The sequence below is a fragment of the Ixodes scapularis genome, unplaced genomic scaffold (genome assembly GCF_016920785.2).
Source record: "Ixodes scapularis isolate PalLabHiFi unplaced genomic scaffold, ASM1692078v2 PGA_scaffold3__209_contigs__length_174095766, whole genome shotgun sequence".
In the NCBI taxonomy this organism is placed as follows: Eukaryota; Metazoa; Arthropoda; class Arachnida; order Ixodida; family Ixodidae; genus Ixodes; species Ixodes scapularis.
Genome location: NW_024609868.1, coordinates 96,339,746 through 96,355,845, shown reverse-complemented (window position 1 = coordinate 96,355,845; position 16,100 = coordinate 96,339,746). Strand labels below are relative to the sequence as shown.

The 16,100-nt window shown below is 47.4% G+C and overlaps 1 protein-coding gene across 1 annotated transcript; it reads left to right on the top strand.

Annotated features, from left to right (window-relative positions):
• The first annotated feature begins 416 nt into the window (after positions 1-416).
• Positions 417-9,129, top strand: LOC115314672 (elongation of very long chain fatty acids protein AAEL008004). The gene is given in 2 exon segments (XM_042292806.1): positions 417-452; positions 8,368-9,129. Coding segments are annotated over 2 exon segments (798 nt in total).
• The last annotated feature ends 6,971 nt before the right edge of the window (positions 9,130-16,100 follow it).

Below are 16,100 nucleotides of genomic sequence, written 5' to 3'. Positions count from 1 at the left end.
GTACCGTAAATCGCGAAGCCGTTCACTAGACGTCCGCTTCCACGGTGTCTTGGAAGATTGAGTCTACTGAGCGTGCATTCCTGCAGAAGAAATTTTCATTGATAGAATATTGACACGTCAATCAACATTTGATTCCTTCTTGGTAAGATTTATTGCGGAAGCCCGTTACAACCGCCGAACCGCATCTTCCTATATCAAAGAACAATTTTTACCCAGCCTGACATTCTCGGATACATCCGTTTGATGGGCCACGCTACTTGAGCTAGCTGAGCATAGCTGAGCACAGCTGGCAGCGGCGCGAGCAAGGCCACGAGGGGAACGTGATGGTGCTCGAGCCATCCCACTGTTAACCAATGTTTCGGCCACCCCACGGGTACGTGTCGCCATCTATTGGTTGAACTAACGCCTTGTTCAAGATGGCTGCCGTGGGACCGCAGCCTTAAATCTGTCAGGCCAATAGATTTCGCGGGAAAAAAAAAAGACCCTGCCGACACTTCGTTGGCTTTACTGACACATATTTCATACCTGCTCAAAAAAGGTTTTAAGGCATATTGAGTCTCTTCACTACCTAAATTTTAGTTTCCTGAAGGGCTAGAATGTCTATAGTTTCGTCACTGAGTATTCGTTGGAGTTGATACTGTTTTTTTCGGGAGTTAAACCCCCTGACATTTAAGGTGGCACATCGAATAGGCGCGATAGGTTCGAGCGTGATGTTGTATTAAAGGGAGAATGTTCTCAAACTCACCATAGATCTCCTTTTTTAAAGCTGCCTATCACCCCGAAAAGGCGCGGTTCAATGAATGCCACACACTACGAGTCTTTACGTTTGCGGTCGTCCCGAAGGTCTCGAGGCTTGGTCCCGATTCACGACACGGCTTTTTTTGGGTCCCTGCACTTGCCACGGTGGTTCGCCATTAACCGTGTCACCGGGTGAGGCCTTGTGTAGTGTCTGGTCCCGTTGTCGCTCCCGGTCTGGTTGACGTCGATGTTCATGGGTTCTGCCACTTCAGTCTCACTGTCTAGGGTACCCTTATCTTTCACAGCGTTCATCCCGAATTTCTCACCCACGTGCAGTGGTTTGGAAGACAAATGAACCTCTCGTTCCTTGTTACCGGTCGCCTGTTTCGCTTTCTCTGGCTGACTTGGCTGAGAGCTCTCCCCAAAGTTGTCCTGGTTCCCAATAAAGGCGTCACCGCCGCCGCAATTGGTGCTTGGGAGCGGAGGCCCGGCACCTCCCGTCGCAGCCTCTGCCTCCACTTCGGCCATCAGAAATTCGGTCGACTCTTCGTCTTTCCGCTGTTGAGCGATTGACGCGTAAGTACGGGTGCAATCGCTGGCTTCGTGGCCGAACTGCTGGCACTCCTTACATCGGGGAACGCGCCAGTTACTTCCGATGTGTCCTTTGCGTGAACACCTAAGGCATAGGGGGGCCCTACCAGGTATAAGGACGAGGACCTTGCAGCCGTCGACACGAATCTCATGCGGGAAGCCGTCCACAGTGACTCCTTCTTTGAGCGTCATTCGCACACTCCGCGTATTCGTTTAGACGTTCTCAAACCCCTTTCGCGGAAGTGGTCCCTGCTGATGTCAGACACTTTAGCAAAGCGCTCGAGTTCTTTACGTACTTGGCAGTTGAAGACGTCGTAGGGCACCCAATGCAGTTTAGCCTTGACCTCCGCGTTGGCAGGATCAAGCACGAGGCAACGCCCCCCTTTGATTTGCTGTTCTTTCGCTTCCACCAAACGCTGCTTTGCGGCGAGTGAGTGCAGACGTAGCATCCAAAAGTGATTCATTTGATGGGCGCCTGCCGACGCCAATTCTTGAAGGACATCCAATCGTTCCAGCTCCTATCTTGAATTCGGTACGCGAGGTTGCGTACGTCGCAGTGCAGGAAAACTGCATTAGTCACGGTGTATCCGGTGGGCAGGTGAGGCAAAATAATCTTGTAATCAGTTGGATCTTCAGAAACAGATATACCGCGGCCCGTATCGGCCGTTGCTGCCGCTCCAACGGAGCTCGTCATCCTGCGTCCGTCTCGGGCGAGCGCTGGAGGCAAAATCCATCCACGAGCGCGCTGCCTCCTTGGTCAGCTGCGCTCGCGGCATTATTGCCCCTAACCGAGACATGGTCAGCTGATAAGACAAATGTATCTCGTCTCCCATCGTATAATACCTTTTATTTAGACCGCCCTAGTAGTCACGGCTGTGGAGTATGCATTTTGATCAAAAAAGAATATAACTGCGAAATATTGTCGGACTTTACTGTAAGTACGAGCGATTGTGAACTTCTTTCAATTCAAATACAAAACACGGTAATTGCCGTTTGTTACCGCCCTCCCAGTGGTACTGTAACTACATTCTTGGATTGCATAGAACCAATTTTGGACTTCATTACGAAAATCGTTTCAATTTCATCTGCGGCGGGGATATGAATATTAATATGCTAAAAAGTGATTCAACCAGATCTAAACTAGACCTTTTACTAATGACGCATAATTTGCAGAATTTCATTATGCTACTCACAAGAGTGACTGAGCACTCTTCATCTCTAATTGATCTTTTTTTAACAAATATAAGCTCGAACCAAGTAAAGGCAGGGGTGTTCGTTTGTGACCTAAGTGACCATCTACCAATATTTATCTGTACGAAGGGGCACGCAAAAAAATAAAATATTGCAGCCTGCATACCTAATACAGAAAATAACAGAAACATACCTGACCATCTTCCGTGATAAAATTGCCCAAACAACTTGGGAAATTGTATTGAACAGTAATGACGCAAATGACGACTATGATGAATTTCTCAGTACTTTAAAACCAAGTTTTCCTTGTGTACGTATTAGAAAAAGCAGAAAAATTCGTATCATCTGGGACTCCAAGCTTATCGCAAATACAGATGAAAAAACGAAAACGGGAACGCGACAAAACAGCACTCGTCAAAACAGCACAGCGTCAAAACAGCACGGCGACAAAACAGCACGCGTCAAAATAGCACGCGTCAAAACAGCACGACGTCAAAAGGGCACGGCGACGGAAGAGCACGTTCCAAAACAGCACGGCGTCAAAACAGCACAACGACAAAACAGCACGCATGTAAAAAGGCTGTAACAAAACAACAACAATAAAGCGTGCGCGTTGATGCTCGCTGCTGGGTAGTGTGATCGTCTTTAGTGTGGGTTCCCCCGCTGCGGGGTTTTTGGAGAGGATGGGAATGCCACAAACTTATTACTCCGTGACAACCCTACTTTTGAAACATTGTAGAATTGTCACTCATACGAACCCCTCCCTCCTACATTATGTCACAATAAAGGAGGCATCGATTGCAGCGGAAGTGGCTCGCTCAGTGCCTGTGTTTCCGTCGGACGCACCTGATCAATTTTCTTCAAGGTCGGACAGAATTACGCGATAAATAGTGCCCATGGTAACTTGTCAATCTACCGAAGGAGCAACAAGGACTATTGAGCCTAATCAATTGTTTATACTTCATGAAGTTTGCTTACCCTCCGCGTGACGAAGGTTTCGTGCTATTCCGCTGGAAAAACGGATTTTCAAGGGCAAATCACGCTACATGAAAACCGCATGATTACATCTGAGGTTAAGAGCTCACTAAAGGGCATGGATGTCACGTACGAAGCTCGAGCCATTCTTTTTCCGAAGTGACTGCACCGCCCACTGCAAAACCCTTCGCGAGCCTCATATTTTTGAGAATTACAAAATTAGCGAAAAATAAGGGCTCGCGAATACCTCTCTTGTTTTGAGGTCGGAATTCAAGTCTAGAATCCGCGAGAGCTAGCGGCCGCAAATGGGTTCCTATGACTAATTTGCGAATAATTGGGATCGGATTGGGACGTATGTAGCGTTTAAACCGATCGGGAGGACGAATCGTGCGATTCCCTCAAAGACGTATCCGGCCGTTGGAGTCACAAGCAATAGTTATTCGGCAGGGCAAGTGAACGAAAGTTCATCAATAATGGTGCCGTTCGTGAGTTTCAGATCGACAATGTGGGAATCCTTGCCGAGAGCCCACGACTGTAGTACTTAACTCCGCACCTGTATGCTCGTTGACGTGGTCGTTGGGGCCACAACGCTGCACTCAATAATGTGCCCATTCACAAGTTGTTCGCCTTCGACAAGGCACCGCTTTCCGTCGGAAATGTACTCCATAATAGTATGCAATGGCACTGGAACTGAAACAAATAACCACATCAAAACAACAACCACAGGGGCAACATTATATTGCCGCGCGCGCAGGTGGCCAAGCAGACAGCGCGCTCCTTTCGCGCAGAAAGGGTTCGATTCCTGGCCGCGAAGACGCATTTTTGTTGACTCTAACGGAATGTTCTAGTAAATTTGAGAACCGTGTTGCTGATTCGAGGTTAGAATGTTCGACACGCCGAACATTCTACGACGATTGTTCCAGAAGCCCACGCGTGTACAAAAGGGGCTCCGCGTGGCAAGCCGGAGCCAGTTTTTCGCCCCAGCGTTCGACTCTGCTGTCACGCCGGCTTCGACGCCGGCGACGCTCTGCTTTCTTCTGTTTCCTTTTTATTTTTGGGCACAGTCCGCCCCATTAAAGGTTTAGTTTCTTCCGTTATTATAGACTCATCACTTGTCATTCGTGACAATATAAGCATCCGGCTTGGCATACCTTGCCTTCGCGCGTTTCCACTCTCGTGGAACGATACAATCTTTTCGAAAACAACAAGCATTGACAACGTAAATAGTGCAGTTTACCCGAAAACAAGCCTTCATTGTCGCGAGCATTCATGTTTCAACATGCGCTGAGAGCAGACAACGTGCGGCGGTATCCACACTAGCAGTGTTTCCAGCATCGGCTGCACGGTGGCAATATAGACAAGGTGGTCGATCATCGGCACCGACCGAAGTAATTTATCGAACCGACCCGCGGTAATTTAGACCTAATGTCGTCTATATTGCCGCGGAGATGTGGGTACCGCGCTACTAGTTTTGACGTTTCCTTTGAGATCGCCGCCGCTGTTGAGATAACCCTGTGGATACTCTGTCGATACCACTGTTGGTAGCTAGCAAATCCCACAAGACGTACCTATCGTCTATTGAAAGCTTTGTCTTCGAATCTACTATTTCAAAACCTTCTGGCACGACAGCATACTCAGACTGAAGAGCCGAAAATGTATGCTGCCAAACAATCGGCTACCCACCAGATGTACCGGCCACGCTTCCTTTTTATCAAGAGGAATGCGAGCTTCAGGTCTGACGTAATAAAACTAACCTTCCAAAACGCCAAAAAAAATATGAAAGCCGTTTACGTCACGTGACCTCGGGGGTCACACGAACTCGGGGGTCACGTGATCTCAGGGGGGGGGGGGTCACGTGACCTCGCGGTTACGCCGACGCCGACGCCGACGCCGCTCAAGCCGGAAACGGGCCCCTAAGAGCTGCGCTCTGAAAGCATTGCCGAAGTAGTGACGCTAAGCCCCGCCCACGAAACGGTTAAAAATCCTTACGTCGGCATGAAACATATTTATACCGAAGATGCATTAAAGACAGCTCGTGGACGGTAGCCTATGTGATGTCAAGCATTAGACTTCACAAAGAAGGACACATTGACATCTCCCTCAACTCTACTACTGCAGAGCTTACTGCCATTTGGCTAGCCATCTTGCACACATTGCAGACACGTAGCCAGGATTTTGATTCGGGGGAGGGGGGAGAAGAGGTCCCAGCAAAATGAAAAATATTGGGGGGGGGGGGGGGGGCCCATGCCCCCCTCCCCCCGTGGCTACGTGCCTGACGACATTGTGACATGAGAAATCGCCCAAAATCAGCACCTTCACAGGCTTTCGTTGTGCCTTACAACAACTCATCTATTTCGATAAAGGCAGTCCACTAGCCAAGTCAATTGCACTGCGGAAAATATCTCCTGCAGACGAGGAAACGACTATGCAATTCCAATGGACTCCATCGTATTTGGGTATACCTCAAATGGAAGAGCAGATTCGCTGGCCACAGAAGCACCACTTGGATTCCGACCTCATTATTTCTGTCCATTCATACAACGCAGCAATATCGCTAATTTCAACAGCAATAAGAAGCATACACCAATATTTCAAATTTAACGCAGCACCAATCTCCCTTCTAATTTCACGAACAAACTATTCAAAAAATAACAAGTCCTTCTATACCGGTTACGAGCTAACTGCGCGTCTACTAATAAGCCGTTCCATCTCATCGGAAAACTTAAATCTCCACAATTGCAATTCATGCGACTCGACCGAAGATAGGCAACACATCATCTGGGACTTCCACGTGCGATGTACAAAACGACCTACGTTCACTAACACATTAAGGTCGCTTCACGTGTCCCAAGGACATTCCTACGCTCTACTCTTCCCGATGGGCTCCCGGACGAAAATGACTAGAATACTTAGGGTCCTAATCTAATTTCTAGAGAAAACAAATCACGCATCCAGGCTCTGACATCGCTCAGTCCATCTGTGTTCCTAGAATTATCAGTAGTGAAAGAGGCGGTGATGTTCTGCTGTTGACGGGGCCTTGTCTGCTGGGGCCTCGGTGGAGCCTCGGCTGGGCGAAGTCACAACCCTTTAGAGGAACGCACGCTCGGGTAGGGATTTCGACCGGTGGGGGCAGGGGGGGGGAGGGGGTATACAACTTGTCGTTTCCACCACATCATTGACTTATATGTATAATACTGCATCCCCATCACTACATCCTAATTCCTACAACCAACCCCCCTTTATCTCCACATCCCTGCAAGACGACGAATCTCGATGGGCGACTAACTATGCGTCTTCCATGCATCTTTCCAGCATCTTTCCAGAGCACTCGACCTCAGCATCTTAGGTCATTCTTAGTACGAGAGTGATTGAATAAAATAATCTGCACTCTGAGTCGAGAAATTATTTTAATGTTAACGTTTCCAGACCAAGCCTCTCATGAATCATTGCATAGGTACAGACTTGACTGATTGGAAAACTATTTGTCAAACCATACATTCGCCTATCCGAAATAATGTGTTCACGTGCACGCTAAATGCCCTCCTCAGTCGTGAACGCAAACTGACGTCCGGCTCCTTCTGTATCAAAGAAGTCGCTGAGACACGCCCTATCTCTTTCGCGGTCACCGGACGAGTCTTTCTCCCGAAAGCGGGAAAACAAGAGGGAAAACCTCCTAGCCTGTCAACAGTGATCCGCATCCGAGCGGGGGAATGGAAAGAGGTCCTCTCGGGAGAAGGGTGAGACGAGGGCCCTCCGAGAGAGGCCCTTCTCTCACCCTTCACGAACAGGTCGGAGCTCACGGCGAAGGAAGCCAAGCGTTTCGACCCGCGGCCGTTATCACAGTCATCATGGAAGGAAGACTACAGGAATCCACACAAAGTATACGGCCTAGTTTTTATGCCTTGAACATCTGCTTTCCTTGCTGCAATCTTCATCAATGGAAACAAATGTTTCAATGTGCAGCGGATGCGTTATGTATTCCTAAAATGACTGAAGCTGTGTTACACGAACCGTTGAGCTGACGAGGTTTTACTCCTTCTTTTAGATGAGCTTTCCGCTCGTGCACCAACTTCTTGAACTTGCGGTTTCGCGTAGTGAAAAGTCACAACTAAAGGTTTTGATTTTGTTTCTGCGTAGAGGATGAGAAAAGAGAGGGAGTAGCATGCAGTAAACGGTTTCCTTACATACTCCTTCATTCCCCATTTTAAGAGACACCAAACGAGTGTCCCTTGTGGTTGCATAATATTCCTCAATTGAAAGGGTTATCACTCAGTGTTTCCTGTCTCGTAATACATTTGACCACAGTGCCGGAACGCGTCTTTGACCGGTGAATGAATGACTTCGCAGAAGCAGGTGTGTCATCTCTGGTGTTTGATCATTGCGGTTGGCGCAAAAAGTGCCGGCAAAAAGGAGGTTACAAGATGGGTGGAGAAGGTCTAGAGAAGTGTGACGATTAAAAAAAAATGATTATACGTGTAATATCGTTTCGGTGTAATTTCAGCTCAGTTTCCCTTTTTGGTTGTGCAGATGGTCGGAGCTTATGATGTACGTATGCAAGAAATATAATGACGCTCGACGTCGGCAGGTGGTTGAAAGCTTCAATAGCGTTTGCCCAACCGGAAAGGTATACACATGTAACGTTTGATTTCAACAAAGCCAGCGGACGACGACCGTCCACTTCCGTTATTTTTGCCCTAGTATTTCAGTTTTATCATTAACAAAAGTGAAAGCGACGTCGCAGCTGGATCGCATCGCAGCTCGAATGCTTTATACAGCGCATTCACAAGCGCATTCCCGCTCGAGAAAGAACAAGCGCAGTCGAGCATGTCTTCTTCCGACTTCGGCAGGGACCTCTATGACATCCTCCCGCAGCGTGACCCCCGCACCAAGGGGTGGATGCTGGTCGGTAGCAAGACTTTCCTGGTCACACTAGTCGCCGGCTATGTGTACCTAGTCAAGATAGCAGGACCCAGGTTCATGAAAGGACGCCAGCCGTACGAAGGCCTCAAGCCGTTCATCCTCCTTCATAACCTGTTTTTGGTCGTCGCCAATGCCTACTTCGCCATCACCTTCTTATCTAGGTCCTACCTGGGAGGTGGCTACAACATCGTCTGCCAGGGAATCGACTTCGAGGCTAGAGACAAGGTCACGATGGAGTACCTGGAGCTTTGCTGGTGGAGCCGCTGGGTGAGAATGGCCGACCTCCTGGACACCATCTTCTTTGTGCTTCGAAAGAAAAACTCGCACGTGTCCTTCCTTCACGTTTTCCATCACGTCGCAGTGCTTTTCGGCGGCTGGTATGCTCTCGCCTACGGTGCAGATGGACAGCCTGCCTTAGGAATTTGCATCAACTGTTTCGTTCACGTCGTCATGCACTCGTACTACTTCCTGTCTCTTCTGGGTCCCGCTTTTCGCCCGTACCTCTGGTGGAAGCGCCACTTGACGCAGCTCCAACTGCTACAATTCGCCATCATGTTCGTCCACGGCATGATTCCAGTTTTTGTCGACTGCGGCTACCCCAGGTTCCACGTGGTGCTTGGAATTTTTCAGTTGGTCGTCGTTACCGTTTCATTCTTGCATTTTTACGCGAATGCCTATCTGAGACGGAGCGGTCTCAGCGATAAAGCGCAGTGATTAATTTGTTGTATGTTCTCTTGTCGCTGGCAAATGTACTGAAAAACGTTATTCGCGCTTAGAAATAAAGAAAGTGGCGAAAAAATTTAGCCGGAATGCAAATAAATTATATGGTAGATCGTGCGTGATTTAAGATAGAGGGAATAAGATACCATAAAAGCTACACAGGGAACAGCCCACAGTGAAGTCAAACATTATTTTCTGGTTGAGTGAAACGAGATCCGCAACCTTTCTTGGACAAAATATAGCGGATATATATGAGTCACCTTAAATATTTAATATCTGTGTCGCTAGAACATATTTGTAAGCTAGAGTTTATGCGAAAAGTGTTACGCTCAATTGTAAGAAAAACCCGTTGCACGCAGGCCAAGGCAACATAAAGCATATATAGACCCCAGCCCGCAATGCATAAGAGTACAACACATAACCGTAAAAAGCATATAAAAGCTTTACTTTGTTATAATTTTCAAGATTTACCAAGCGGTAAAGCGGGAATGGAGCCCTGGACCGTGCGATACGCAATCCTGGAAAAGAAGCGCCATATCCCTGTATGGCCGCCACTTTGGTTCATGGAATGAGTAGTCTCTTATTGGGGACCTCTCCATTCTTGGTGAGCTTGAATGGCGATATTTGGTTACACACAAACCGGCGAAACAAGCGCACAACTACGCACCGCCACCAGATAAGGCGTCAGTGCTTGCCGACAGTGAAAAATAAATTTCCCGTCTTTACAGGCGTAAGAACAACAATACCGTTGTAAGAAATATGTGGAGGTCAGCATGATTGATATGGTGATCACATACACAGTGTTAAAGTCGCATATTGTGGCCAGAAAAGCTTCCAGTATAGGATTCTGCTTCATAGCGATCTTGCTTGATTTGGTCGTTTGTATGTTGCTTCCCGTTTGTGTCCGGCTAAGAGGCAGGGATGGCGATGGCGCTACTTTCCCAGGATCCAGTTAGTTTATGTGCGAGCGCGTGCAGAAGCTACCTGAGCGTGCTCAGAGGTTTCAGCGTTCCTGTAAAGCGCGTACGCTCGTGCAACGTAAGTACCGTGTTTTGTGTAAGCATCGCTCAGGCCAACAGGCTCGTTCTTGCAGCTTTGACTTCGCTCCCCGAGAGTACAATACAGTTCCCGAGAATGCATAGAAAAAGACGAGAACAAAGAATTGCGGAAACACGCGTAACAACGGTAGCGGTACCGTGTTCGCGTCCGCGACCCCGTCAACCGCAGCGCATTCCGAGGCGTCGCCTGGTCACGCGCTCTGGCGGCGAGAGGAGGGAGTGGGGGAGAGGCGTCGCCAAATAAAGCACTCCACCAGGTGTGGCTTATGGGGCGGCAGCCGTTTTGCCTAATCCAAATGAGGAGAGTGTCCTATATTGCCCTCGTAAAGTATTTACTTAATGTGAAGGGGAGTATTATAGACCTATTTCACAAAGGTGCTGCCATCTTAAAATGTCGACACTTCCATTATGGGCGAAAACATTGTTTTGCCGTCACCACGCCGATAGAATGCATTTCGCACATAAGCGTAACCATCAACCATTCTCGTTTTGTCTCCCTTTTATTAATGCGAGCGCATTAACTGTTCCATGGAGCGAACCGACGTCATCACCTTTCGAAGCCGCGCTAAACGGCACCTTCCCCTGTCCCAATGAGGCGAAGCCTGTCGTTTGTAGCAGAAATCTGATGGATAGGCTCCCACTGGCTGGCGCGCGTCATAGTTTCAAGGAACGAGGTTCCCAATCGCTCTCGCGTGGCGTATATAGTTTCAGGAAACGCCACCAGAGAAGCCCTCTCCATGGCGGTGCAGCGCACGCAGTGGCCCGGTCATATGGCCCGGCCGCCGGTAGGAGGTGCGGGCCTGGCCGCAGAGCCCGCACGGGCAAACTCCGAAGAGGCTGCCCGGCCGAACTCAGCGCGGCGCGGCCGCTTCACGAGAGCGCGCGCTCGGCCGTCGGCCGCTACCTCGACAGTAGCGAAACGTGGCAGTCCACGCCTGTACGCCGCAGACGAACTAGGGGAGCGGAAGAACGATATTAATGCTTTCGCATTCACAACTCATAAGTGCTTAGGTGTCCTCAGATTTCTTTTTGTTTTACTTTTTTCAGAAAATTGTTTTACTATTTTTTCGTCGCCTATACCGGATATGCCTAATAGGTGGCTGGCAGGAGAGTAAGCGCAAACGGCCTGTAGGAGGGAGCGAAAACGAGCGCTAGCAGCTGGACTACGTTGACTCCGGGGAGCCAGCGGCAACTGTCGACGAGCGCAGCTTACTTACAGATGATGAACCGCAGCTCCCCACGTAATCTCATGACGTCTTTTGTCCCGAATAAGTTTAAACTTGCCTCGGTTATTTTGATAAATCCGAGAGTGAATGAGTGTGTCATGAGTGCCATGCATGCGAAACCACTCAAAGCATCCCGTAATCAAGCATAACAAATCCTGCCACACGCATAATGCATGCACGACACATTGTGTGACCTTCGGGTTTATCAGGATGATCCAGACAAACTATTCATTTTTCATCTGGGTCACTCTGAAGAAAGGAATCGGCATTAGGCGACACTTACGTGTTTATTTCCATTGGTCACGTTTTCGACGCAGAAAGGAAGAACCGCCTGATAACTACTTCCTATCCTAGGAAACAGAAGGATAAAAAGAAAGCTTGCAGCCAGAAGTATGGCCGCTAGTTGGATAATTTACATCTCTCTACGTTATGAGCCGAGGAATAAGGGGACCCGACAGATGTTGCTTTTGTTTGAGGAGTAGTTAAATGTTTTCAAGATCAACTTTAGGGGTTTTGGCCGACAGGACAACACGCGACAAGTGAAACAGTCGGTTAAACCAGCCTCCGGCGTTACTCGCATGGTGGTAACCACTGTAGAATGGTACAAGGTGCCGCACCGAGCAAGAAAGAATTTAGCGGACGATGCCACGAAAAGCACACAGCAAAGCTGTACAGGTGTACAGAAATAGAATGCATTGTACGCGACTCGTCTGTCAAAAACTGCTTCGCACTTAGACATTGCTGGGCGCCTTATCCCAACTTTACCGCGCACAAATGACCTGTGTACTTTAGTCGGTGACCGGTTATTGCAGTAGACTCTCCTCCTCCAGCGTAAGTTTTCTGCCTCACATAATAACGGTTTGCTGCTTGCGCAGACAGAGCCCGAGGAAATGCAAGGAGCGTATGCTGGATAGGTGAATTTATGAATCAGGGTAGGGGGGAGGGGGTTTGGCAAAAATATCTAGCGTCTCAAACAAATTTAACGTTAAAGAACGTTAAAGAAGGAGTTGACGTCACAGACGAAGGGAATCGCCATTTCGCCAACCGTTCTTTCATAACAAAAAATAAATTGAGGTTTGCCTTTTTTTACATAAAAATGTTCTTAAGAACCCGTGGTGGCCAAAAAAGAAAGGCGAGTTTTTTTGTTTGTTTTTTTTTCTCCTAAATTCTTTACTGTGTTGTATGCCGAGCTTTCATTGCTTTCTTAACATGGTAACCGACTATGGTTATCTCTGTTTTCTAAGCAGAGATCAGTGCATCGCACTATCTGACGGAGAGGGGACAATTTGTTTGTATTCGTAACGGCCTCAAGGCGAATAAAGGGATGGCATTCGTTCCACGTTATGAATTTCTGCCCCGGTCTACGTCGACAGTCGTTGTAGCGGGAACTCGCAAGACGCATGTCACAAGCGAACGCGACAATTCAATGCCACCGCGTTTTTTTTGTGTTTTTTTTTCTTTCCAAAATCAAAATGACGTACATGCTTCCTGAACTTGCATACCTGCCGCTATCAGCACAAATAAAACGCATCAATAGGCTTCGGATGGCGTGGGGAAAACTGCGTATTTTCCATTCGCCGCAGAGACGTCGTTGTTTAGGCCAAATCTGTTGGTAGCTGTTACACTGTGGCGACCATGTTATCAGCGCGTATAAGTCGCCGTGGGAACGTGCCGGCTTGTGACCTCAAGTCGGGTATAACTTTTAAATGTACGAACCTAGTTAATAAACGCGGCTTGTTCGTTGGCACGCCATCGCGTGAAGTCAATACCCATTTAGCAGAACCTACTGCAAAAAAAAAAAAAAAAAAATATATATATATATATATGAATTAGTTAGGTTTTTACGATTACGGATATAACGATCTGGCATAGCATAATCCCTGCGTATCCAGGAACACGCGGCAAACCACTGCAGGCTAAACGAAAGCGCATCAAAGGAGTGGGCGCTTTTAATAACAATGTGGACCACTGATGCACACTAGGCGCTACAGTCAGCGCGCCGACGACATCGGCGCATTGGTTCCTTTCGAACTTTGCATGGACACTACGTATCTGTGAACAGTGCATTTTACCAGCCTAAAACGGGTCCAGACATTTACGTTTGAGTGGGACCGACAGTATCACGATCGCATATGACGGTTTACGACGATATGGCTGCCATGGCAACCGAGGCCCGAGCAGTGCGTCGTACACTGGAACGCAAGGAGTCGGCCGCAAACTCGTGAACCTGCAGTCTTACAGAGGCATCGAATTCTCCAAAATGAACTTTCACAAATAGGCGCCGTGTTTACCTTACAACACTAATTTTGAGGTATTTATTTACTATTTTCATCTATACCTGCTGCGCAGTTAGGCGCCACGGAGCGGGGTGCATATGCGTGCAAAGCATAAGCGCAAGTACACCTGATGCAGTACACGTACACAAGCGCAAATAGAAGCGTGTTTCGTCGCAGCGGACGAGCCACCGGAGGCAATCCAAAGCCGAGTGAGTTTCCTGCAGTGGTACATGTTGCTCCAAAGTAGGAGCTCGTTTCTCGTTTCTTCTCAATCTTGGAAACGAGTTCTCATTACAGGTGTCCAGTGGTTCGGAAGGAAGGAGTTTTCCAGCACATTTTTAAGATGGGAGTGGAGCTTCTCGTCGCATTGGAGTATTAAAACAGGGTGCTAGATAATCTGCAAATAAAATAAAACGAGCGAGTGAAAATATCTACATCCAACTACGTGTCGTATCACCACAATTACATTTGTACGTTTTTTTTCTGTTTTGTTTTTACACTTTTTTGGACAGAATTTCATCTCTTGAAGTCAGAGGTTGAAATAGTTGGTAATAAAAAAAAAAAAAAAAAAAAAACCGAAATGCGCACTAGATTCGGATACAACTGAAAAAGCAGAGTTTTTATTATTTTTTTAGTGGTTTCTGTTCCCGTTTTTTCTAAAAAAAAAAAAGAAAAAAAGTACCGCGTTTCTGGAACGTCGTTTACGTGTATAATAATGTTTATAATGTTATTTTCCGTCAAAAACACGTATGACGGAGGGAGACCGAGGAAAAAAGCTGCACCATGCAGCTTCACGGGCCCTCGGCATATGGCAGCAGTACGTACGGTACTGGATTCCTGTGACGTTCGGTTCAGTTTAGTCACGTTGTCGGCGATAGCATGTGTGTCACAGTCTCTGTGACCTTCGAGGGAAAGCGCCGTGACACGTGGAGAGTGTAGAGTCTCGCTCTCAGAACTGGGTTGGCTCGGATGGCTCGGAGCGCCCCATAGAGTTATTATAATGTACGCTAGAGGTTCAAGTGGCGCTAGTGTGCTGACGCAAATTGAAGCAGACAGCAACCAGTCGAAAATTGACTTCCGGTAATGCATTTCTATGGGAAAAAGTGAGTGCATTTTCTCACTGCGCTCGATCATAAGAGCAAATATCCCGAATAATTCGTACGTTCTAGGTAGCTTGGAACATTTCTCAGTCAGGCCGACGAAATAATTGGTCAGTTACGGTGTTTTTCTTTCAAATTCATCGCATTAAAAGCGGTGCTAAAACAGCTTCGTACGTGTATTTATGTGCACTGTCGGACACTGTTAGCGCGAACGCGGCGTCGGCGATTTCCAGCATGGGGGATATACGTGCCAAACGAACGAAGGACATCTGAAAAATCAAAACCGGCGGCAAGAATTACGCAGCAACACCGGATCAGTAACTTGCAGTGCATGTATACGATCAAAATAAATTGAAGGCCACGTAATCTATTCCGATTTTAAATAAGTGAGTACCGCTTTATTCTTTCTGTCCTGAGCGAAGCTGCGTGTTCTACGTTCAAAATATCACCCCCGCGCTAGACATCTTTGAGAAGAAGTGCGCGATAAAAGCTGCCCGGCAGAGAAAACAATACGAAGAGACACCTTTCATATCCCACGGACTTTATTCTCTACGTTGAAGGTTTTTATCCGCTCATGCACGACGGGATCATTTTCATATGGTGACAGGACTGGCATATTACCAATATACAAGCGTCACCGGAATGCTGGCGAGCCTTGAACACACTCTATATTCGTTTCGATCGTAATTTTGCTTTGAATCGTCGCTTGTTTTTACACACCTGCTGCGGAACACACGTTTGGGACTGAAATGCAGCGAAGTTAAACATCGCTCACTAATGAAGAAAAATGCGCAAACTAAAGCAATTACACTTTTACAATGTTAATTAAGACACATACTATTCGGTACGACCGAAATAACCAAAGTGTTCCATGTTATTTTCCGGCGAAAAGACAAAATGCACGCGCGTTTTCCCATAGGAATGCACAGGAGCACCGCAAAAGTAGACTTGTTGCTGTCTGCTTCAATTTGCGTCACGGAAGTCGCATAGACACTAGCGCCAGTTGAACCTCTAGCGTACATTATAATAACTCTATGGAGCGCCCGCTGTGGCCGGGTATAATTCAAAATGTGTCTGGCGACCTAAATATCACTCCACTTTTCCCCCTTCGGTGAATGTTTATTTTGTGACATAAAAACTTAAAAACAAAATATGTTTTTTCTCGGAATAAAGTGGCGAGTTAATTTTCAGCAAGCACATTTCACCGCAGTTTAGATAACACCCTTAACAACAGCAACATCACAAACAAAAAAAAAAAGGAGATCGCTTCTTTCTTTTTTTGATGATACTCGAGTCGCACCCTGT